Raw genomic sequence first — 25,912 nt, 5'->3', positions numbered from 1 at the left:
CACAAACATAGCTGTTAGAGAGATGGTATAAACCCTTCCAGTCCCATTATGCTCCAGTTTTTTCCTGGTATCCTATGAGAACAGATGTCTTTATTCCTTTGAGAGAAGCAAACTCTTTTTTCTTTTCAGTTTTTTGGATCAGCGGATTCTTGGCACTTCCAAGAAAGGATCCCACTGTGAAGCATAACTGGGGCCAGCTAGTAATGTGTCCTGCTGGCACTGGGCTCTGGTGAAGGAACTCCAGAATGGGTCGTCTTTGTTGGTAATGCGGAGAACCCTTTGACTTTTAAAGTTCTGTTGAGCATCCGTGCAAGAAATGCCTCCTGCATATATGCCCTTCGATGGGGAATGCCTCTTTGGTGAATCCCTGAACAACGTTATCAAGGCCCGGCAAAAGAAGTAAAGACCTGTATCTGGGAAACCCTCTACATCTGAAAAGTTCCTTATGTTTTTCCCAGTTTTCCAAGTCAAGCCTGGAACTCCGTTCCACCTTATGTATTGGATCTTCAAATACACAAACAAGTCCTCCTTACAATAAGAGGGCTCTGCCACTTGTCAGAGTGTGGTGATATTCATCTGGTCCTAGAACATTTCAGATGTTTGCATCTATAACTTGATATCCAGAGGCTACAAGCTGGAATTTCAGTCTCTTCCCTGCTTCATGTTGTCAAACCTGCCAGCTTCCCAAAAAGATTGGGGACCTGCATTCTGCTCTGGTGCAGCTCCTCAATCAAGGGATCATAGCCATTGTCCCAAAAATGTAAAGGTTTCAGTTTTCCACAGGAAACACTACAGACTTTTCTTTCCTAGAGCTTGGGCTCTTTAGTCTAAGAGCCAGCAAATTCTCAGCTTTTGCATGAAGGTTCTGGGCTTAATGGTGGCCTCTTTCAAAGCAGTTTCATATGCCCATTTTTACCATTGCAACTTAACATTCTGCCTGGATGGGACAAGAAATCTCAGTCTCTCGACCAATGCCATGGCAGTAGCTTATATCAACCATCATGGAGGAGCCAGATGTATTACAGCTCAAAGAGACGACGCGCAAATTCTGCCTTCACATCCATCTTGCCTCTGTCAGTTGTACACATCCTGCTGTCTTAATCCAAAACATTCTTAGGAGATTACCTTCCTCGGAATGTGGTATTTGGAATCTGGATGTGCTAAGTGTCCAAGTCTGTTTCTTAGCTACAAACTAGAAATTTATCGACTGCATCAATATGTTCCCACTTGGAGACTCGTATACATAGAGTTGGGACCACACTTTACAGCGGTGCCTTGACGGGGCGGTTTGGCTTTCACATATTTTTGGCCAACGGTTTGTGCAACTAAAACCTCTGCTTTTAACGCATACTGTTAGACAGGGTAATTTGTTTTGTTGCAGGCCATCTGGCAGGTGTGCTGGAGATTGTTTGTGTTTTGTATTGTTTCTTAGCTACAGCTTCTTTTGACAGGCTGACTCTTTATCATAATTCCCGAGGAACCCCACAGACGACAGCCTACCTCTTGTTCCTTCCCCAGCTGGATAAGCCAGTTTATCTTTCAAGTCTATAGCCTTAAGGACAAGGTTCTACCCTTCAATGTCAAGGCACACCCCACTAGATCAGTTAGTGTTTCATGGGTGTTTCAGCATAAGTCATCTGATTCTCAGATTTGTAAGGCTGGCACCTGGTCTTCTGTGCACATTTATAAAATTTTACCAGGTGGATGGTCAATCCTCATCTGATGCGAGCTTCAGTTGTATGGTTTCCTCAGGTGGCTCTTTAAGCTCTGTTGAGCCAATCATTTTGTTAACCCAGTATTACTGGTGGGCCTATTAGCGTTTTGTTGCCCACCCCTTGGTTAGACTTCTTTTTGGATGTCTCAACGCATCGGAACTGTTTTGTCCTGTATGCCTTAATGTACCATTAAGAACACAGTATTTTTAACAGGAACATCTTTTTCTTGGAGTATAATAATGGACACAGGTCCCTCCCCTCTTTTCTTTTGACCTATTATTAGTATTGCTTGCTACAAAACTGGAGCATGGTGGGTGTGGAAGTGGTTATATTGGGCTGTGGTACAGCTTTTTTTACTAGTGTCTAATCTCCTGCAGGCAGCAGCATAACACAATGTACCTGAAGTATGTCACACTGTAATCCTAAATGTACTGCAAGAAAATATGTAATCCTAAATGTACTGCAAGAAAAAATCCTGTTTTACAGAATCCAGTACAGATTTATTTTCCATGTATGTTGAATTGGTTAGTAGCATGTTTGTTTTTTACAAAATAATATCTTTTTGGTTACAGAGACCGAGCAGCGACTGTTAGCTATAGGATACTGAATGGTCCAAATAAGCCGTCTGTTGTACAGGTTGATGATAATGGTTTGCTGACATCAGGATCTTTTACTGGTATTTCAACCATGGAAGTCATCTCTCAGGAGCCTTTTGGAATCAACCAAACCATTATTGTTTCTGTTAAGGTAATGTATAGATATGTTTTGTTAAGGAGTCCTGTAAATTAACAGAATGTTTTACTTGCCTGTATTATTTGCTTTAATCTAGAGTCTTGCAATCCTTAAAATTTTGTAATGGGAATCAAAATCTAGCTCTTTTATGTTGGAAAATAAATCAGCTGTGATGTAGACATCCAGAGCTAGAAGTTCAGCCAGACAAGGGCACGGTTGCTGCAGTGTGTAACAGTGACATAAGTTATAGTCAGAAACGTTCTTCGTTTCCAGGCTTGTTGTAAAAGCCAGTGCTGAGACCATTCTTTACAGCCCAGCTTTAGTTTTGATTGATTTACCAAGGCACAATAGAGCTGCAGTAGAATCCGCACTGTGAGTTCATTAAAAGCTCATAGCACTGTAAATCTGTTTCAAAGAGTCCAGCCATTCAGTGTCCGTGCTGTGTTCCAGGGCTTAGGCTCTCCCAGACAAACAGGTTGGTTTTGTCAAGATGAGTGGTTTTGTAGAAACAAATTACCTGAAGAGAAATCTCTGTTTTGGATAGCCTTTTATATATGTTTGTAAATGATTTTGTTAAATCCATTTATTACAGACATGTCAAGGCACTAGAGTGCACACGACAGTGGCAGAACACCTGGTTTGTGCATTAAAAACAGTCACTTTTATAAAAAATAAATTCTGACAACTATAAAATCATCTTTTAAAAGTTCTGCTTCCTATTTCATGCGTTGAAGCCCGGGTTGTGGGGTTTCTGCAGAAACACAAACCGGGAACATAGGATTTAGTTACATGATGAGATTTCCTCTGCCAAACAGTAAGCATGACACAAAGTGGTATGTTGTCAGTCAGCCTCTGTGGGCAGGTAGAGAGGTGCTGATGTCATCTGAGGTAAGCATGCACCAATATATCAGCCTCCAAAACATTTCAACCGAAAATTGCACTTTAGGCGCTGCTCTGTGTTCCAGCGGGGAGGAGAGAAACTGTCACAGGCGGCCCAGCGCCGTGAGCGGCCGACTTCTCTCCTCCCCGCAACGCTCAGTCACCCTCCTGTCACCGATCGGGGGGGGCGGAGACAGCTTGCAGTGCTGTCACAGGAGGCTGAGCTCTGCTTGCTCAGCCTCCTGTTACAGCGTGTCAGACTACTACTCCTCACTCTCCACTTTCTGCTGCCTAGAGATCACTTCCCTTTCCCATTAGATGACGGATGACTGGCACACTGGCTTCCTATATCTTGAGGGCTCCATCAACAAGATATCACTACCAAAGTTAACAAATTGGGGTTTACCCACAGCTAAAGTACCAGTTTTGTGTATACTTCCCATAAAAATGTTGCAGAGAGAGTCCCTTGTTTAACATTGATCGTATTTATTGAACTACTACTTGCCAAACCTGGCCGATAATCATTTATTGTCAGGGATTTGTTTAAGGGTTGGGTTAGATTAATCTTCGGTTATTACATTTTAGGATATTAGGCTAGGAAGGATATTGTCAGGAACACTTCAACATTTTGAGAACCATGTTGGTAACAGGTAATACTTTCTCCTAGGTGTCACTCATTTTGGTGTCTTTGCACAGTGTTCAGTGTATACACCATCTACAAAAATAAAGATACATCAACCACAGGGACAGAAAAGTAATTGATGCTGCAGGTTTCATAGATTGTTCAGGCTTTGATATTCTGATCTCTCTTGTTTTTACAGGTATCTCCAATTTCATACATGCGCATTGTAACTAGTCCTGTCCTTCAAGTAGAAAGCAATCACTTATCTGCAATTCCATTGGGAATAATTTTGCATTTCACAACCCGTTTCCATGACAACACTGGGGACGTTTTTCATGCTCAGAATTCTGTTCTCAAGTTTGCAGTTAACAGGTACGTGCTTTTTTCCTGAACATCAGTAACTTGGGAAGAAAAGTTTGATATGCTTTTGTTAGGTAGTCTTCAGTCCAAACCAAATACAATTATTTTATGTTTTGGTTGTTCCCATGTGGTTTAAGAGAACATTCACTTCCCACCATGTAACTGTTCCCTATTACTACCTACAGAAATCTCATAATATTCCACGTGTGTTCTATCGTATATTAAGCCATTGCAAAGATTACTTTTTTGTGGGCTGCATAAAATTCTTAAAACCACATGATGGCAGTGTTGCAGCACCTAAGGACATCCTATATTTACAGCGTTATTTAATATGTTGTGTGTGAATTATATACTCTTTTTCCTTTTAATTTTAGAGAGGATTTTGTACAAATTGGTAAGGGACCCAAAAACGACAGTTTTGTCATGCGCACGGTCAATGTTGGATACACTATATTGAGTGTGTGGGATACTGAGAACCCAGGAATCTCGGACTACGTCCCCCTACCTGTCCAGCACAGCATTTACCCTAGTATGAAGGAAGAAGTTGTGGTTGGTGACGTCATTTGTTTCACAAGCACAGTAGCCACTCAGAAAGGTAAGATATTGAAGGCATCTCATCTTAGAGTATGTGTGTACTTGTGAAGTGATAAAGAACATTGATGCTTACCTTTGAACCTCTGGTCCACTAACTAATATATATTCCCTGTTTATGGACCTTAAAGACTAAAGATCTCAAAAACCTTTCCAGGGCATAGGGGTGTTTCTGTTTCCTTGCTATTGGATGTCCATTTGCGTTACATATACATGATTATCGATCAGTCTTTGCATTCACCTCACTGAATAAGCTTTTGCCATTAAAATGACCAATTTAACAATTGTTTTAAAAATGTGGTAATATTGCTCTGGAATTGCTATTGTCTGACATCCCCTTCCTCTTTTTTTTAATGTCCTTTCAGAGTTGAGCTGACTGTCCACCTTGCATTGTGTCAGTGCTTATAAAATACATGTAAATTTTAAATCTGTTCTATAATAAATATTCTGCTAGAATTGTATGAAAGAAGCTAAAGGTTCTGTCCCATGACAGATGAAAACATTACACTCTTGACTCTTACAGTGTTAGCTGAACAAAAAAAAAAATCTATCAGGCTGAACTAAAGATATAAAATTGGTTCCTCTATTCACAATAAGAATGAGGCTAGTGGAATTTCCCGCTGCAACTATTGTATTTTGACAGTTGGCCCCACCAGCTGTTAAAATACCTAAGCAGTGCCTACAACTCACTTGATGCAGGCGCTATTAAGGCTGGGTTCCCACCTAGGCGGTTTTCCGCGCTTTCGTACTCGCGGAAAACCGCTCAAGCAGGAAAATGCCATTATTTTCAATGTGTATGGTTCCCATCTGTGCGGTTTTCCGCGAGTACGAACGCGCGGGAAACCGCCCTACGCCCAAAGAAGTACATGTACTTCTTTGGGGCGTTTTGGTCGGGTGTTTCCATTGGGATACAGCCAAGTATCCCTCGGAAACGCGCGTTTGCCGCGCGTTTTTTTAACCGCAAATGGCGGTAAAAAAAACGCGCGGAAAACGCACATATTCAATCCGCCCAGGTGGGAACCCAGCCTAAGCCAACAATTTTCTGCCCGGCTCCTTTTTTTTCTTCTTATAATTAAAGGATATTCATTAAGAACTGGCCAAAATTCGCTCCATGTATACCCAGCTTTACCCTCTTAAAGCAGCCCAGAGAAAGTCTCTTCAGAACGTATCTCTAGCATGAGAGAGGACAGCTGCACATTAAGCCTATGCTAAACTGGTCTGACGAGGAAAGAATGGAAATGAATTACAGGACACATTGTGCAAACCTATCATAACAGTGGAGACTATTGCTAATTCTCATTCTTGACTTGCTGTCTATGACATAACCTTTTAATGTAACTCCCCAACCTGTAGCCCTAAACCTTATTAAATTGATATTATTTGATCTGGGCCCTCTCCCCTTCTGGAAATCACTATATACTAGAAGGACAAAAATTTACTTGTAAAAAGAAAGTAAAAATATTTTACTTGCCTTACCCCCGTCTTTCGTCTGTGGTGCCTAGGCAAGGGTGACATCAAAATCCTGGGAGAGATCCCAAATCTCTCAATAAGATGCTCTTGCACTGAGCTGGACTGGGACTGTCTTCTCACTAGATTTAGGGTGCTCATTGTTCCCCAGGAACCTCACCAGAAGCATTGGGATGTAAAGCCCTGCAATGCAGAAGGCGGGAGTAAGGTATTTGTATTCACTTTTTTCCTTACAGGTACAATTTTGCCCTTCTAATATATAGCTATTTCAGCAGGGGGAGGGGGCCAGATTGTATATTACTGCAAAGTGCACTTTAACCAACCTTTTCCTAGGTAGCTCTAAAAACATTTTTTATATGGTCAGCGAAAAAAGCCTGCCCATAAATGGCACCAAATCACACCAGAAGAAGGAAAGGAAGGCCACATATGATTTTTGCATTTACAATATAAATATACCTTCTATTCATAGTGACAGTAGTAAGTTGCATGTATTATTTCTTGACAGGTGTGGCTGGAACATGGAGTTCTTCCTCTAGTTCCACTCTTCAGATTGATCCCAGGACAGGTGCTGCTTTAGCAAGAGATTCTGGTTTTGTGACGGTTTATTATGAAATTCCTGGGTTCCTTAAGTCTTACCGTGAGGTAACAAGTTTTACTATTAATCCATAAAGTAAATATAAAGGATATATCTCTACACTATATAAATGGTGGCTAGGCCACAATTAACAATAGACCTGTTGTAAGACCACAGTATAAAACGAAACATGATTGCACAGACAGACAGGCAGGGTATAAATTGGACAAGGGTAAATAAATGATCATTGTTATTATCTTTAGAACTTTAAGCTCATGTCGGATAAGCAATCCTGTAGCTAGCAGCAACTTAGGAGACCAAAGAAACAACTGAGTCAGTAAGATAGTTTTTTGCCAGTGCTCCCTTGCTGGAGAGAGAGATTCTGCAACTTTTTGGCCTTCAGGAAAGCATATTGTACAAGCAGTTGAGTGTTCTATTTAGCAATGCTGACAGCAACTCTCCAGCAGAAGGGACAGGATCACTAGTCTGACATGAGCCCAATTCCTCAGTCTGTCCTATTTAGTTAGTGTCTTGCCTGCTATTAGCTTGAATAGCAGTTCACTAGGAATATGACTACCATTGTGTTTCTGGTCAGATCCAGGACATTATTAGTTGCAAGTTTTCTTTTTGTTTAAAAAAATCTAATAATCACATTATATAGGCTCTTGTAGTTTATGCTGACATCAATCTCTGATCCAGAATGCTTAGCACTTTTGGCTTTCTGCTTAGAAGATGTATTTTTTTATATACAGTAATGGGCTGTGTTTAACTCATTTCTAATGTAACAAGCTGAATTTGTGCCTAGGTAATGAGCGTTCAAGTGTTTTGTATTTCTAAAACCAAACGCAGGTCAGCAGATTCCCATTACTTCAGTGGTGTTGTGTGGATGACTGTTCTGGGGCTGCCCTTGACCAGTTTTGTGATGAGTTTCTTTGGACACTGAAGGTGCTACTGACATGCGTTTGCATTGCAGGCAAACAAGTGTTTGAACGCATGCGCTTGAGCAGCTTATCTGGTCCTTAGATTTTCCATGCTGAAGTCTATGAGGTCTTTAGCATAGCACCAGTTTGCAGGCAAACAGGTGTTTGAACGCATGCGCTTGAACAGCGCTGCCATAAAATGCATCATTTGGTAACAATGCCTGTCTACACAAGCCAGAATTTGTGCATTCATGCTGACTTTGGGTCTCCAAGTCCAGTTGCACACCAGCAGCTGCTGTCATCCGATGTCTATCGAAGGTCTATGGAGTATGGCTAATATGGTCCTTACATTTTCCATGCTGAAGTCTATGAGGTCTTTAGTATAACAAAGTCAAGTAGAACAATGTGATCTATTGATTTAAGGTATCTCTGTTTGACCTTTTTCCATAGGTCGGAAAGAACAAACATATAGCTACCTGTTTTAATGATGATTTGCCCCAGTGACTGGCTTGTGTAGCACTCAGAGAATAGGTTACAATTTCTGGCATCTAAACATATTTTGTCTGTGTACAGCTAGAGTACTGTATATTATTTCTTTTAATTAGTGATGCTCACAACAAAAGATGTTTACAGAAGCCATATATAGTATACGTTGTTGCTGTACAGTTATGTATTCATCGAACTAATATTCAAATCTTCTTCGTCGTCTATTTCAGATGTTAATACGTTCTCCGCAGAGAACACATGTGGTGGATGCAAATGGAGAGAAAATCAGTTTCCAGGCTGGAAATATGCATAAATTCCTTGTTCACATTGGAGAAAATAACAACAATTTGAAAGGTAAATATAGCAAATCTTTCTGGTATAATTTTCCTGCTGAACTGGCTTTTTTAAGCAGGCAACACTAACGGCATAGCAAAATTGCGTTTGTCAGAACGCGATACCGTTTTGGATTTGAGACTTTTTTTCTTTGTAGCACTAACTGTCATATTGTATTATGCATAATAATGTTTATCTAGGCCTTTACCTTGGAACTGATTTCATCATCATCTTTTGTCTTTATTACTTTGAGTCTTCCATGTTCCACACTGCATATTTTTGAGCAAAAACATACCTCTTCCGTGCCATAAACATTTTTTACACCGAACTCCCTCATGTCACAGTGTTCTCTGTCCACCAGGTGTGTTGTGGGTGTTTGACATCGCCAGTGACCACAGAGAGCTTTTAATCAGATAATCATTAAGATAACAAGGTCAGCAAGAACAAATGCCTGCCTAGGCTCTGTTCACACATTGCGTTTAGACTTTAGTGCACATTTTAACATACGTGTATAGCTGGAACACGTGGAAGTCGTCGAGAACATCAGACTTTTTGTGCGATGCACGTTTTTGTGCCATGTGTATGACACGTAGGTGTGAACAGGGTACATTAACATGTTTGGTTTTTTTAAGCATTTCCGCACAGAAAAACGAGCAGGTGTGAATGGAGCCTAATGTAATGATCAAATATAATTCTTTAAAACATTATTACACTTTATTAAGATAGCTTACGCTTGGGTGATGCTTTTCATATGCATATCTTAACACTTTAAAAGTTTATAGATTCTCTTTAAAATAAAATACTTTTACAGTTGTCAAAATGTACGTTTTGACAATTTCAAATTAGAGATCACATGTAACATAGAAACTAGGGATGCACCGATACTACCGTGTTTCCCCCGAAAATAAGACACTGTCTTATATTTTTTTTTGGCTAAAAAAAACACACTACGTCTTATTTTCGGTGTAGGTCTTTTTTTCTTTTTTAATGTACAACAATCCAAAGTTAATGCAAATCCAAATTAAATGATCCAAAATGGCAAAGAATAGGGTGATCAGGGCAATCAGGGGTGCCATACCTTTCCAAGAGCAATTTGGTAACCAGAATGAGCGAAGCTCACTTTCACTATAGATTCCTCACAGGCTGAGTGCATTTGGTATCACTCTGCGTGTGAAAGGAGCCGGCACTATAGAGGAAGCATCGGCTTATGTGGCTCTGCTCCCTCCGCTGCCACCTCGCTTCCTCTAGCGCTGGTTTAGTTGGCACCGCTGATTCTCTCCCGCGCCTCTTCAAGTTCCCCCTTATGCCATCACCGGCCCTCGGAATGGTCACAACTAGGTCTTATTTTCGGGGTAGGTCTTATATTTTAGCAATTCCCAAAAATGGTACCAGGTATTAATTTCGGGGAAACAGGGTAGTATCAGTGCCGATACCGAGTATGTTCCAATACCCGAACGTCTGGTATCAGGAAGCCAGGCGGCTACAGCTTGCGGTATATTGAGACCGCCACAGCCGGGATGGATCTCGGCATTACCCAGCTGCGTGAGTGACAGCTGGCTCTGCCTTTCTAGAGGCAGAGCCAGCTGTGCCCGCCCCTCCCCCCTCCGTTCTGCCAGTCAGCGCTGGAGGATCGGACAGGGAAGTGGGGGAATCCCTGTGGTGAGCCGTGAGTGACCGCCACAACTCTCTGCAGGGACATGAGCGAGCGACGGTATGCATCCGCTCACTTCCCGATCTAGTGAGCTGAAGTGTGACAGTTTCATTGTCGCACGTCGCCTCAAACTATGAGGTTGAGTGAAAATCACTCACCTCATAGTTCTCCTTTAATAAAACTGCAGGCAAATTTTATGGCAAATGTTTTTCTTTGCAGCCTTAAGCAATGAGACCACAGTTTAATAATCTCCCCATCTTTTCCTTCTCTTGCATAGCACATCCTCTTCTGTAACTGGCTTTCGACCATAACATTGTGGGCTTTATTTTTAAAATTTTTTAATGATTCAATGTGAGACAAGATGACCTGTGAATGAGACGCTAGAGCGATATTTCCTGATCACCAGGATTACACAATGAAACGATTTTAAAACATTTGATAGGTTAATTATAAGAAAGTGTTTGTAAGACTCATGCAGCATTATTTATGCTCAGGAGTGAAGTATATGTTTTCAGCAAGAGACGTGTGCTAGGAACTGTTGCTTATTCTTCTTGATGAAAAGAGTTGTTATGCCTTTATTGTTATTTCATATTCCATACACATAAGCATCCTTCAGAAATGTGTGATTTCCTTGTCACGTCAGAGTTGTCTTTTCAGAAGAAAAGACAACATTAAAAAAAAAGAAGAACATTAAAAAAAAAAAAGAATAAATTGAGTCATATTGACATTGTTAGCACAGGCAGGATTGGCTGTACGTGGAAGTGAAATGTATTCTCCCAAGAACATAATATAAATAAGTGCCTGTTCTGCTTGTGATGATAGAAAGAAATTGTTAATTTTATTAAGTTTTAAACTCTGCCAAGGCTTTACATTTTTATTAAAACTAATGCCAGATTTCTTCCCCTATTATATCAACTAACAGTAAAAATAAGAGATGAGAATGCAGGATAATTTGTGAAATATATAAAACTGGTGAGTTGCTGTTTTTAAATTCCAATTCTAATGACTAAAAACCCTGTCCTGGATAAGTATATACACTGCAAAGATTTAAGCAAAGCTCGCCTGTCCCTGCTGAGTGGATACCAAGACATGCAATTTCAGTTGACTCCTCTTTCCCAAGTTGGGAGAGATAGCAGTTTGGAAGACATTTTTCCCTGATACTCCATATTTTAGGGCCTGTTAATACTGCTGCTAGTGGCAGCTTAACGCAACTTGGACCTTATCCGAGGCTTCTGATCTTCAGTCACATAACCATTCCTCTGGACTTCAAGCTGAACTCTATGCAAACTAAGTTGAGATTTATACTACTCTGGCACCAGAACAGCCCTGCCTGTGAGGGCAGGAGACCTTCTTTTTCCCTGCTGCAGTTAAGCTGCACTTTCATGTCTTGTCCCCCTCCCAGCATATTACTTGACAGTAAAGGGGGAAGTAGCAGATTGATGAGCTTATCTCCATGTCATGCTGTCTTGCTTGATAAATCTGTGCCCCTAAAGTAGGTTTTGTTGTTTTTTGCTAGTGTCCTAGAGGGATGGAATTTTTTATGCAGCTCTGTTGTGTTAAAGACTAACTTATTTGTTAGCACCTTTTATTCCTTGGTTTTTTGTTTTTCAATCAAGACTCTTCTAAATTGCTGCTGGAGCTCAGTCTTTGATTGCAGCTTTCTGGTGCAGTTGATCCCAGCCTCCACAGTATAGTGTCTAAACCTCGCTGCACTGGACATTGTGGGGATAGCCTGAAAGTGACCTTCGGGCACTGGGTTTCATGTAGGACACCTTTCAGGCTCCATTCAGGTAAAAGTTAGCTGCTTACCTCTTTATAAACTCCAGAGCCACGGGCATTTCCTCGGCACTTGCCCTGTCTCTGAAGGCTCATCTTAGTGATTAGGCTGGTCAGGCTGAGCACCTGGACCTACCTCATTTAGGTAGGCTGCTTTGTGCCATTTATTCACCACAGTTTTACTGTGGAAGGGCTTAATACTCTGGGATTCAGCACAAGTGTGATTCGTTGGGTGAAATGTTGGGCGGTGCTCATGTTCTTTCCTCCCCATACAGCATAGAGGAAGCATCTCCTGGTTACTGCTCCTGCATACAAACACGTGAACTGTTAGTCTTCAATTTGTTCCTACTGCCTTTATACAGTGTCTTTGGTCACCTCCAGTCAGGCCCTTGCTACCAGCTGTCTGGCTCCTAATATCCGCACATGAACAGAGATCCCCAATAAAATATCCTTTATTATCTCAAACCAGTAACAAAATGTTCTGATGCATTTCAGCCCAGAAAAAGGGGCTTAGTCATAGCTATGGCTCCAAAGCTGTTTTCTGCATGTCTATTGACTGTTGATGTCTGCAGTGTAGAATCAGGTTATGCTCTGCTGTTAGGGTCCATTCACACCAGCTGCAGCACAAATCTCACAGCAGCTGGTGTGTGGTGCATGGCACAGTGCTGATACGCCAATTGTGCCCACATCGCACTGGTCTCCTTTTCTTTTTTTTAGAACTTTATTGATATGTCACAAGTGACATTTTATTAAGTTTTATGGGCACAGGATGGTGTGAGGCGGTTGTACAGCATTACATCCTGCTGTGCTTCATGCCACGGTGGTGTGAACTTTGCCCATCCGTGACAAGGCAAAAACAGCGCAGCCTTTATTAATCTGGTGTGAATAGGCCCTTAGTCTGTTCCACCCTTGAGGGCTTGTTCACACCAGCTACATTCAGTTGCATTTTTAAGCACATCGAAAATGCAAGCACAGAAATTTCAGAAAACGCAGTGCATTAAAACGTATATAATTGCACATGCTGAAATGTATACTGACCAAAAGGATTATGGTGTGAACAAGCCCCTAATCCTATTTGGCTCTGTCAGGTGTGGCTGGAAGCTCTCCCGTTTTGAGTATTTACCATAGTTGTGCGAGACTTTATAAACCTAGTCACACAGTTATTTGCTGACTCTGGTCACAGAAGCCACAAGTGCGCACCCGTGCCCTGTTTTGCAGATTCTATATCTGATTTGCTAGCGGCTTTCGAGCCATTGGCCTTTAGAGACTCGGATTCTGAATTGCTGAAGTCCTTGACTGATGAGCTTACCCGTGTGCAAGTCTACGACTATTAGTCCGGAATCATCTTTATTGATGGCGTGTGCAACAATCTGAAACAAGAAAATCAGCCTGTTACTTCTTCCAGTAGTGTTTCCAGTCTTGAGTCATTTAAACTTCTAAAGACGCTTTGCACAGGCTTTTCCAAATCTTTCACTGTGGAGACTGGAAGTATCCTGATGTGCTGTTTTTCCCCCTAAGTGCTTATTAGCCTTGTATCCATTTGGTGAGGATTTTGTGCAGAAGTGGTCTGTTCCTTCTGTGGAGTGCAGTGTCCCACCTTAGCAAGGTATGTACTATTCCAGTAGATGATGTACCTGTCTTTTAGGACTTAAATGATAAGCAGTTGAAACCCCTTTCTTGGACCTCCTGTTATCGCTTGTATGTCCTGCCCTTATACAATTCTTGCTGTAACTCTACCTTGTCCAGTCCCTAGAAAGGAGATCTAACCACTGCTGCTGTTAATCCCTTGCTCATAGAATGAGCGAGCAGATAGCTATAGCAATACATTTTAGCTGTGACTGTTTTCTGCCAACCTCCTGTCTCATTTCTCCCATATATCTAATGTTGGTGTGTATGTGTAGACATGGGTTTGGAAATTTAAAAAAAAAAATACTTGTCCAAGGACTAAAGCGGGGGCCCAATCTACTTGTTCCTCATAACAATCTACTTGTCGTGATACAAAAAATAATTTTAACCAAAACTGTAATTAACCGCGCTAAGATGCACTTCTCGTTCAAAATCCATGGCGCAGGGCTGCACTAGGCGGCAGTATGGGGTACAGATAGTACATGCGTCGCGTACCAGCCGAGGGGAAGGACCGTTCACCGAAAGACAAGTATGGGGGGGCAGATTTGAGAAGGTAGTTTAGCCAATTTGCTTGGGAGAGTAACCTTGCCTCTTTATGCACATTGTGTGTTGGAGAGCGCTGCTATACCGGCTACCGCAATATGGCACACAGTGGAATGGGGGCAGGACTCAGCGTGCGCACACAGACAATGCCCTACACATGCCTTTTCTGTGGGGGCGGCGGGGTTGGTTGTAATTTTATTTCATTTTTATTTTTTTACTTTTTATCAATTTTTTTTCCACTTTTTCCCCCCCCACATTTTATTGCTATCACACCGGGAGTAACAATCCCCTGTGTTTTAAAATATGTAGCCTTAAAATAATAAACTAAAATGTGAATTAAACAATTTTAATGTTTAACTGGGCATTTTTGCATTCACTAGATTCTTTATGCCATCGGTTAGTTGGAGCAGCGTAATTTACACGCATGGCTGAAAATATTGCATTTCATCTTGGCCCAAATCAATCTGACACATTCTCCAGCAAAATACATTTTTGATTGTCAGTGGGGGTAGAATCCCCCTAAAAAAGAATGTACATCTACTCTGTTTATTTGCTAAAACCATAAGTGACACAAAACTGTGTGAAGATAAAAATGTACCTAGTTATTTGTAATGGTGCATGCATCTATCTGTCACATGACCAAGCAAATTTATATTTGTGCTAATAGGCGTGGCTATATATGGACTGGCACAGTATCCAGCACATACTTTTTGGCTTGCTTTTTCCATTTGTAATGAATATGTGAAGGATTTTGTTTTTGACGCACTGAACCTATAAATTAGATTTACTTTATTTTTCAAAAAGTAATGGAATCTTGTGAAAATAAAATGTCTTTACTATTTATAGGAGAATGTTCAGCAGCCCAGATTGAAGTTATTCAAGATTTTCACCCAGAAAACATGATTAACTGCCACTTAAGGTTTAAAGATCAGAATCTTGACATTCCAGCATCTGAAGTCTTTTCGGCTAATACTGGCTTTGACGTTGACTCAGGTATATATGGTTCATTTGAACCCCAAAGTCTATGGTACTTTTACCTGTGTATTTTAGTGTTTGTTTGTACTGGGATGAGGCTCATCTTGCTGCTATCATTTTAACATTAGCATGTATAGAATTTTAACAGTAGTAATAATAACATGTATAGTTATTGCTTTTTCCTGCTGAGCATTTAAAAAAAACTATGTTCCCTTATTTCACTTAAAACCTAGACAGCCTGGGTCACATGGTATATGACAGCCACAAGCTTTTAATGTATTATTTAAATTAGAAACTGCAGAGAATCTGCAGTTTTCGACAGAAGGGAATTTTTTAAAAACTGGAGCAGACAAAATCTGGAGCAGTTGTGCATGACAACCTATCGGCTTCTATTTCATTTTCAAATCTTAACTGAACAAACTGAAGAGAGATGATGATTGGTTGCCATGGACAGCTGCTCCAGTTTTTCTCTGCTCCAGTTTTGATCAAATCCCCCCATACTGTTTGCAAGATAAGAGGATCAACAAGACACAATCGTGTAGCACTACTAAGCAGGAAACAGAGACTGGCTATGTTATAAACAAATATGGCTGCCCTTGTGTAAATATATAATTAAATATATACAGGCAGTACCCGGGTTACGAACAAGATGGGGACTGTAGGTTTGTTCTTAAGTTGAATTTGTATGTAAGTTGGAACAGGTTTTTTTTAGTTTTTGGATAGCATAGGGAAGGGTTAACCCCCTGTAAAGTTTGTTTTGCTGTGTGTGCCCCTGTTAGAAGATTTCACCTCACTTTCTGTCCCTGTGACAAATGGATTTTGAACATTTTGGGCTGTCGTGGAGCGTGGTAGCATTACAATGGTTTTAACAGGGGGCAGGCTTTATAAAGTTTTTTTTTTTTTTTTTAAGGGAACCTGTGCCCAAATCATAACCCCTAAAATATTTACATTTTCTGAAAAGACAGGCAGTAAAGGCACTTTAAAACAAGCCCAGGTTCATCTCTGTATCTATAAGCATTGTGAAGAAAAACATAATTTTTTTTTTCTTGATGGTGCATCGCAGGACATGGGGCGTTAAATTCTTTAACCACTGGGTTATGCACCTACCATCAGGTAATTGTACACTGGTAAATCAATCAAAGCTGGAAAGCTGAAGTGTAAAGCTTTACCCTGTTTTGCTGAAATGTGCTAATGCTGCTCTATACCACTGCGGCACCTCCAGCAGCTATTCAGATTGTTTTTCTTCTTAGCACAGGCATGGAGGACCATGTTTTGACCCCACCAGGAGGAGGATGCAGGACTGGCCTGTAATGTGCTCAGTGTCTCGATCCTGCGTTCAGCACCCTTTTTGCCCCTTTGTGCAGCATGTGGTTAGCTACAGGGTGCTTTACAGGTCCAGGGCCAAGATTCATCTATGCAGCCCTGACTCTGAAGACCCTCTTATGTGGGTATGCCCATCCAAAGGGCGAATATCAGATAGTGTGTCTTTGCTGAGTGCTGCACATCCATGGTAAGGATCAAAAGCCCATTAGGTCAGCCTCAGCACAGTTGGCTAGGGGCCCAGGAACCACGCCTGCACAACCTTCTTACCCAAACCAAGAGAGAAGTTTCACTGCCTCAGCTCTGCTGTTACAAGCCAAAGTCACCTTGCTGCCAACAGTGGCACCCTTCTTGCAGCTGGCCGTGTTTTCTGTGGGGGAGCACAGGGTTACTGGGGCAGGAGGTCCCAGGAACAAACACCCTGATTGCAGCTCTGGCGAGGGATCTATCCCCTCTGGGGACCCCATCTTTGTTAGTCGCAGCCAGGGCCGGCCTTAGGCCTTTAGGCGCCCTGTGCGAGAAAGCTTTACAGCGCCCCTCAGTGGCCACACCCTTTAGTGGCCACCCCCCAGTAACCACACCCATTTATCACCCATATTTTTTGTAATAGGACGAGCTGTGTCGGCCGCACGGCGCCCTTGTTGCCATGGCGCCCTGTGCGGCCGCACTGCTCGCACACCCCTAAGGCCGGCCCTGGTCGCAGCTGTGCTCCCTATCCCCTTTGCTGCAAGCATCAGGTTTCTCCTCCTGCTCCCCCTGACTCTCCTCTGCTAGCTCTTCCTGAGTGAATGGAAGGAACTGTATCCAGTTTTCAGGAGTCTTCTCAGGAAGAGGAACTGTCCTCTGGCACATCCCCTAAGCTAAGGACATGATTTATGTCCATGTGGACATAGTCCACACTTGTTTGCAGTTAGAATTGGATTGTCACATTTGCCTAATGTCAAAAAGCTCAAGAAGCACTCGCAGATCCAGTAGAGTGTGCCTCAAGAGGAAAGGATGGAACTTAATCTTTGAGACCAAAGGCTTAAGTGATGGTCTGTCTGAGTCACCTAGAGATGGTCTTGGGAAAAGGGTGCAGCGGCTTCATATTTTACCATCGGTGATGTGAAAAATGGAACTTGTCTTTTTGAAAGAAGCAGTGTCTCAGAGAGAGACTCCTACAGCCCAAACCGGAAGGAATTTTCCCTATAGCGAGCTGGACCGAGAAACAAAACAACGATGTCCTCGAAGAGGTGAAAGGCAGAAAACTACCTTAAATAGAAAGTCTTGGGCCTCAACAACACCTTGTCCCTATTCTGTACCAGAAAAGGTTCCTTGCAGGATAAGGCCTCCAGTTCCTTCACTTGACTCGCACTATGCCTTCAGTGTCCAATTGTAGACCTTGCGGGAAGTAGCCTTTCTAGCTCTCATTATTTTAGTAATAGATTCCGAGCTGCCCCTGGAAATCTGGTCCTCAGTGCCCAAAAAAGTGGTGTGCCCAGAGATTTGATTGACAAAATAGGCTACCATCAGGCCAAAGACTTTCATGCAAAAACAGTCTGACGAGTCCTGGACTTGAGAGATCAAATCGGAGTCCGGAGAGTCTGAAGTTTTTCTTGTGATAGAAACACTCTGGACTGAGCTATATGCAGGGCTAGGCCCAGATACTATAAACGATGAGTTGGTTGCAGCACAGATTTCTAAGGTTCAGGTTCCATCCGAACCAAGGTGATGTCTGGAAAGTCCAAACCAAGCTGTCCGACAGTTTGTCAACTAGGTATCCCATAATGGGAATGCCACACGAGCACAGTGGGTCTAATACTGGTGTGAGCACTTTGGTAAAGACCCAAAGTGCAGATGACAGGCTGAATTGCAGGGCTCAAAGCAAGAGGGGTCTCAATTTGGAAGGTGCAGAAGTGGAGAGGTCCAATCCTCCTGTAGGCAGCTGTATAACGCCAAGGTAAATACTTCCTGTGTCCTCCAGAGGACGAGATAGGACATTTTAAGATTCAAAATGCAGGCATTGAAACCTTGACTGTTTTTGTTCTTTTGAGAAAAGTTCCTGGCAGGCTGCCAACCCTCTAATGTAAACAAGCAGCAGGTGTTTCTAAGCTGCTACAAACCAGACTCTGGAGTCTTTGTTGTGATCTTTGAGGTTCATTAGGAATTAACATCATACCAAAGCAGCTAGAGAGGTCAAGGATGGCTTGTTCTGTTTTTTTTTTTTTTTTTTGCTGATTGCTTTTAATATGTTAATAGTTTTTTTTGTTTTTTTTTAACATCAAATATGTTAATAGTTTGATGTCCATAGTCTGGGCACTGGTGTACTTTAAATTTAATTAATAAGATGACGCTGATCTTTAACATATCTAAGAAAAAAATACACTATAGTTTTACTTTAATGTTTCTTTTTTTTATTATCCTTTGTATCTGTCACTCTGTAAAAATATGTCTGCCACTTACTTAGAGCTTCTGCTATTTCCTGACACTTGCAAAAGCTGTTATGTCTCTGTAAAACCAGCAGGTTTCCTAATTATGGTCCTGTGTCATATCTAGGTCACTACATCTGTTCCCTCAGCAGACAGAAGCTTTCGGAGGGCCAGCTAAAACAAATCATCATCGGGGACACATCACTTATTGTAACAGCATCCGTCCTGGGAAATATTGTGTACCAGGAGCAGACAAGTGCACATGTTTCTGTCTATCCTGGATTTTATACCAACCAGAAGGAGCTTCTTTTAAGCAGTCATTATCCTACCACCACTGTTAAGATATTTGGAGCTACTGAATTGTTGAAAAACCTTGAGGTGAGAGTTCAAGTTCTATATCCATAAAGTGTTGACCCCATGACCTATTTAAAAGTGGTAAATCGGCAAAAACTACTAGGTACCCAGGAGTGCTTGTTTGCATACTTTATAGAAGAAAAAAAATGTTTACATACTTTATAGAGCACCTGGGTCCCCCTGAATTCTGGGAATTCTGTTTTGTAAACTCCTATGGTTGAGTACTGGAAGACCAGTCCTGTAAAACAAGAGTGATTGTACTTGGCTTACAGCCCTTGTCTTGAAACACCATCATTTTAGTGCTCTCCTGCCACTGGTTGTATGCTACACTTCGAGGTGTGTCAATACCTGCTTTTGCTGATGCATGTAGTAGTTTCGCCTGCTGGCTCATATTTCAGTACAGAATATATGAGCCAGTGGGGGGGTAACCGTTGTATGTCACAGAGGGAACGGGTATTTGGACCATCACCATGACCAGTCGAAAATCTGCAGTGGCTGCAGAGCACTAAAACAGCAGCAGCATTTCAACACATGGGCTGCCAGAAAGGCTGTTTTTTTTGTATGTGACCCTGTGATGACAGGGTAGAAAGTAGAAAAGAGCAAGCTAAAGGTGACCCTGTGATGACAGGGTATCAAAACATTTATGCAAGCCTCTAAATGCCTTCTCTCACTAGCTGCTATTGGTTTAATGCTTTTGTAGTGACCACAGAGTCACTTCAATGTGCGGGTTAATCACTTTCTACTTGTTTTAACTGCTGAAAGAAATGTATATGCATAAATAAGAAATGTCTTTATATGTGGATTTTTAGCCTTTTATCCACTCCTTTTTTTTTTTTTTGAAAAGGTGTCATACTTTTGTGGGGCTTGTTAAAAAAAGTGATCTGCGGTAACAAACAGAAATCGGTCTGATTTTTTCTTTTGATGTATGGCTAGTTGCTATGCAATGCTTCCTTTTGGGAGGGGGGTAATATTTTACAAAATGATTTCATCATACAGCCACCTGTATTTTAACATAACTTTGTCATTTTAAAAACATTTAAGCTGTTATCCAGAATAAAGTGCAGACACATAGAGTACTAGTAGTATCAAATCTTGCCAGTTCCGTTCCGCCCCCTATGGTTCCCGCTGGCCTATCACTAACTGCTCAGTTTAGAAGCAGACACATTATTTACTTGTTTTGGTTCTCTTTCTGCAGGTGAAGCCAGAGTCTTCAGTCATTACTGTCTATCAAAATGAGAAATATAATGGGGCGCCCAGCTTTGTAACTTACGAAGTTGGTATATCTGATGTTCAGGTGTTAAATCAGGGTTCCTTATCTACCTCAATAACCATTTCCAGTTACATGTCTGACCAAACCATCAACATCCCGATTAAATTGATGGCAGCTACAGGCCCACTTAATGGTATGTGAGCTCTATACTATTGTTCCTTACAGTATTATATGATGTTTCGAACACTCTGCGCCACTTGGTCTAGTGTGTTGTGTTCCAGGGCTCTCCCTGTTTTACAGACAAAGCAATTATATTGGTAGTTTTAATCAACAGATCCCCCAAAAAATGTCACTGTTGCCATTAAATATAAGATGTGCAGGGCCAGATGCGATAATTGGTTACTAATGGTAGTCGGTGTAAGTTATACTAATGGTAGTTTTAGAGAGTGAAGGATAAATATGGAGTTTTACTCAAAGAACTTGCATTTTTATGTACATTGTTTACACTAGGGATGCACTGATACCATTTTTTTAAGACTGAATACAAGTGCTGATACTTTTCTTCAAGTACTCACTAATACTAATTACCGATGCCTTTTTTCCAGTGTCATGTATCAGTTTTTCTAAAACAATGCAGATTAATGATTTCAGGAGTAGTGGAGCGCCAGTCACAGCTGCAACTGTTGCAACCCTGGTAGCTCTGCCACTAACGGCAAGCTGTAGGGCGACTACAAATCCCAGTAACACATTATACAGCAATGCAGAATAATATGAAGCTACATAGTCTGTGTTGCTCATCAGGGCTGTGCAGCATCTCAGGAGGCTGCTCAGGCCCTGTGTGGGGTCTTAGGAGGATGTGCAGGGTCTCACCTGGGCTGCATATGGGTCTCACCAGGGGTGCATGCGGGTCTCACCATGACTGCGTGCGGCTCTCACCAGGGCTGTCAAGTGTCGCCAAGGCTGGGTGCAGGTCTCCCCATGGCTGTGCGGGTCTTAACAGGGCTGTTCCTGGTCTCCCCATGGCTGTGCGGGAAGGAGAAGGAAATGTGCTGACGGACTGGCACTGTAAAGCGCGGAACCTCAGACAGCCGCTTGTGTTCAAAAATGTAAAGCGCCGATATCAGCGCTTAGTATCTGGGCATTGTCACAAGTACTTGTATCGGTGCATCTCTAGTTTACACTTTACCCAACCAGGCTACACACACTCGCATGTCCTTGAATATTGTTTACATTCCCACCACTGCCAGCTGTTAACTGTTTTTGTTCCCTCCAGTGCCTTATACCGTGGGGACGGGCTTCTTCCATCACTTTCTGAACTCTTACCAGATGATTTTCTTCACTCTGTTCACATTGTTAGCAGGGGCTGCTATAGCCATTCTAGGTAAATTAGATTCATTATTCATACTTTAATATAAATGTGTAATATATCATTGTTACAAAACCTTTCTGTTTTGCTCTTTTAGTATTTTCACCAAAAGAGAAGATTGATCACCCAGCCTTTAGGTCTACATCACCACCTCTGGCATTAAACAATAGTAAGTATTTAAAGTAATATTTATGTTCTATCAATGTATATATACACTGTATTTTGCGCTCCATAAGGCGCACCGGTACATAAGACGCTGGCAGTTTCTGTGACAGAAGCTGCAGTAAGTGACTGCTGAGACAGGGGGTGCTGTGATTACAGCGCCACGGTCTCAGTGATCACACAGAGCAGACGAAGAACAGATGTTCTTCGTCTGCTCTAGGGGCTCTATTGTGAGCTCCTATCCCGTGGTTACAGGGTCCCCCAGAGGAGCGGGGGACCCAAAAACCACGGTGGGGGAGAGGGGGGTATATATATATGTATATATTTTAAAAGACATCTAAATTTAAGAACGGTAGTGACATTTCTTGTCAATTGAGGGAGACATGAAACCATAAGCCTGATGCTTACAAGGGCATTAGACACAAAAATTGTAGGCCAGGATAATTCCCATCTACTACTGTCCTAAAAGGATGGACTTCTTTTCATCAGCTTTATTGATGTAAAGGTTAACTTATTATTTTGCAAGCACTTGTTTGTTTGGGTTTTTTTTTTCTTCAATCAAGACTCTTCTCTACACCATTGCTGGAGAGTCACCCCTCTGATTGGCACTAGTCTGGTGTGGTCAATTCTCAGCCTGAATTACTGAGTATGGACCCAACTGAACGTCTAGCCTGGAGGTGATGTACGGGCACTGGGTTTTCACGTAGGGAGCTTTACAGGTTGGGAGCTGCTGACATTGCCTCAGTGCTTGCCTTGTTTTATAAAGACTTTTCAAGATGAGTCGTATACTGGGAGCCAATTCATTTTGATTGGTCGCTGGACACTATTTTTCCTGGTTTTGCTACTGAAGGGGTCAACTTATTTCTAACTGCCCAGGCATTACAGAAAGGAGGTTTGGGTGGATCCTGCACGTTCAGAAAATGTCCCTGGAGCTGGTTTGTTGCTTGGAGTATCTGGGTTTAGTAGTGACATATGTCAGGCCAAAGTCGTGTTCCTTCCGCAGGAAGGATTTTTAGGCCTGGAATCTCACCCAGTTTCATAATCTTTGACATTGGTGGCAGCAGTGGAATTTACTGAGATATCCAGGCCAGAACTTCAAGGAACAACTGCTAAAAAGAATTGAGGGAAATGTCTACAAAAAGTCAATGGGTGGTTTGGTATGAAGAGGTGATGGACATGCTGGGGAAAACGGGCCACTCTGGACAATAAACAGGAAGCCATGAGAAGTGCAGACCAGCAAGAACTCACTGACTTTGCACTACAGAAGGCTCAAGCTGACAATGAGGCAGCTTTGGGATTTTTGATACACTGCTTTTTTTAGATTCCCTTTTTGCCATTCCGGAAGTGGGAAAGAAGGGTGCCCTGGCTTCTCATTCCAAAATTTCTAGGTATCTTATACGGACCATCATTCAAGCTTATGATCTCACAGATCTAGCAGAGTGTACCTTGCCATGATTGGGTTCTACCATTTCCTTTCAAGACGCACACTACTAGTTTCAGGAGTGCTCTTGGGCTTTTCGGCATTAAGCAACTGTAAACTTGGCTATACAGGTGAAACTCGAATAATTAGAATATCGTGCAAAGTTCATTTATTTCACTAATGCAACTTAAAAGGTGAAACTAATATATGAGATAGACTCATTACATGCAAAGCAAGATAATTCAAGCCGTGATTTGTCATAATTGTGATGATTATGGCTTACAGCTCATGAAAACCCCAAATCCACAACCTCAAAAAAGTAGATTATTACATGCAATCAATAAAACAAGGATTGTACATAGCACAATATCGGACCTCTGAAAAGTACAAGCATGCATATGTACTCAGTACTTGGTTTGGGCCCCTTTTGCAGCACTTACTGCAATTACTTTTGCACGATATTCTAATTATTCGAGTTTCACCTGTAAGTGCATCTGCACTTACTGTCCTCCTAAACTCCAGTGGTGGAATGTCCCTTGGCATCCTCATGTCCAATACACTGGGACTTTAGACCTGTAGAGTGGAGGAGGAGAGAGGCTGCAGGGTCCAGTCTAGAAGTCAGACGTGAGCGAGGTTCGGTCGAGTATATCTTTGTTTTTTTTTGTTTTTCTTTAACAGGTAAAATATCTTTGTTATTTTAGCTCCCTAGATAAAACGAGCACTTAACACCGCCACACTGCAAGGGTTAATTTTCTTTCTGCCAGGTGTTCTTCTTTAAAGAATACGTGCATTTTACTACACAACTCCTCATATGCCAGATATATACAGTTATACTGTGGCAGCTTTACCATATCCTGAACTGTGTCTTTGTGTACAGCTTTTCAGCAGTCCTCCTCCTCCTCCATCTATCCTCTTGCTTGCATTTTCTCACTTCCTCACTAAAGAGCAAAAGGCAGATTCCTCAAAAATCTAAAATTTCCTTAGAATAGCAGAATGTTATTGAATTCATAGGCTGGTTCTGAGGTTGTTTGTTTTTTCTTTGCAGCAAGGCCAATGCTTTGAGAAGTAATCAGTCTGCCTATGGCTTGGTTACAGTGGTAGGCCACAATTTAAAAAAAAACTATTTTTTTCTCTCTATTTTAAGGTTTTGCATCATCCCCATCCTTGCTTTATCCCACCCAAGGATCTCCAAGGATGAACAATTCACAACCACGAATATTGTGGAGTCCAGACTATGCTTCCAACTGAGAACTCTGTGATATACCAAAGACCTCAGCTATTTAAATTGTGTGCCTTGAGTCACATACGTCCCATGCCAGACAGCATGAGACCAATATTTTATGCAGATTGCATTGCTTCATGTTTGGTACTGTATTTTATTTGGACTGGTTTGGTTTTGCTTTTGAAAAATGTCCAGCTTGGTCTACTTTCTTAGTTTTAATTTTTAAGAATGTATTTTATGTAATTTACCATCCTTCCACTTTTTTTCTTTCCAAGAGATGTAAGCATATTTAACAAAGCAGAATATAAGAAAATAGCAGTAACGTAAACCAACCAATTAAGACCCTTTTCCTGATTATATGCCACGTTAAACTCTGATTGGTTTCACTATGCACTTCATCATTTTCTATTTGCTCTGCTTTATTAAATAAGCTAGAAAATGACCACTATGCGTAAGTTTCTCCTCAGGCCTCTCTTTATTTTAGATTGTATTGTCTGTAATTAGAATGATTTCTCTGTGTGGTATTACTTCTGTTTAACTCAGGAATATTTTGCACTGACTAGCAACCGTAGCCTAATAATGTGAGCCTGACCAATTGGAAACAAGTAGCTGTGAATTCTGGCCTATATGCCTTACCTGTGGAAATGACCGGTCAATAATTCTCTTTGCCACCAATGACTGTGACTGTGGCATAACAATTTTTTTTCTGCTTCCTAAGGCAAAGGGGAACTTTAGAAATAGTCAAAACAATTTAACTTACACACACTTTTTTTGTTTTGTTTGCGGCAGCGGTTTAGGATGAGGGCGGAGCCTTAACTGTGACAGGCGGCAACCTTTACCAGCATGCTGGACTTAAAGTGTTAATGGTCTTTTTATGGTCATGTGCTTAACATATTCTACAATATCAAAGAGCATTCATATTAACATACCTCTGACTGTTAACTTCTACTTACTAGGCTTAAAGGGACCCGTGAGTACAAAAATGTAAAAAGTCAGCAATGGAAGTTTCCAAAGGATACCTAATCATGATCTAAATTTATAGGCTGCCATTGCTGACTTTCTGAAAGTGTTAGTTGCTTGGCTTTCTCTGGCTATACAGAGGTCAGAGCACTTGATTTGCACACTTCCAGGTCAGTGACTCGGCAAGTATTAAAATAATGATCATACGAAATGTCTTTAAATTATGCTTTCCTGTCTATT

General features: G+C 41.5%; 1 protein-coding gene across 1 annotated transcript in view; it reads left to right on the top strand.

The window, feature by feature from the left end:
- The window catches only part of NUP210 (nucleoporin 210), a 74,292-nt gene extending 49,442 nt beyond the window's left edge, over positions 1-24,850 (top strand). Inside the window, exons 30-40 of the mRNA XM_018557173.1 lie at positions 2,288-2,462; positions 4,148-4,320; positions 4,683-4,903; positions 6,872-7,008; positions 8,577-8,700; positions 15,122-15,268; positions 19,106-19,368; positions 20,540-20,735; positions 21,816-21,923; positions 22,006-22,077; positions 24,635-24,850. Coding sequence (XP_018412675.1) covers positions 2,288-2,462; positions 4,148-4,320; positions 4,683-4,903; positions 6,872-7,008; positions 8,577-8,700; positions 15,122-15,268; positions 19,106-19,368; positions 20,540-20,735; positions 21,816-21,923; positions 22,006-22,077; positions 24,635-24,738 — 1,720 coding nt within the window. The 3' untranslated portion in view covers positions 24,739-24,850. The remainder of the gene's footprint in view (positions 1-2,287; positions 2,463-4,147; positions 4,321-4,682; positions 4,904-6,871; positions 7,009-8,576; positions 8,701-15,121; positions 15,269-19,105; positions 19,369-20,539; positions 20,736-21,815; positions 21,924-22,005; positions 22,078-24,634) is intronic.
- The last annotated feature ends 1,062 nt before the right edge of the window (positions 24,851-25,912 follow it).

The sequence above is a fragment of the Nanorana parkeri genome, unplaced genomic scaffold (genome assembly GCF_000935625.1).
Source record: "Nanorana parkeri isolate BGI_ZX_2015 unplaced genomic scaffold, ASM93562v1 scaffold270, whole genome shotgun sequence".
Classification (NCBI taxonomy): Eukaryota; Metazoa; Chordata; class Amphibia; order Anura; family Dicroglossidae; genus Nanorana; species Nanorana parkeri.
The sequence above is the reverse complement of the archived record's forward strand: the minus strand, read 5'-3'. Positions and strand labels throughout refer to the sequence as shown.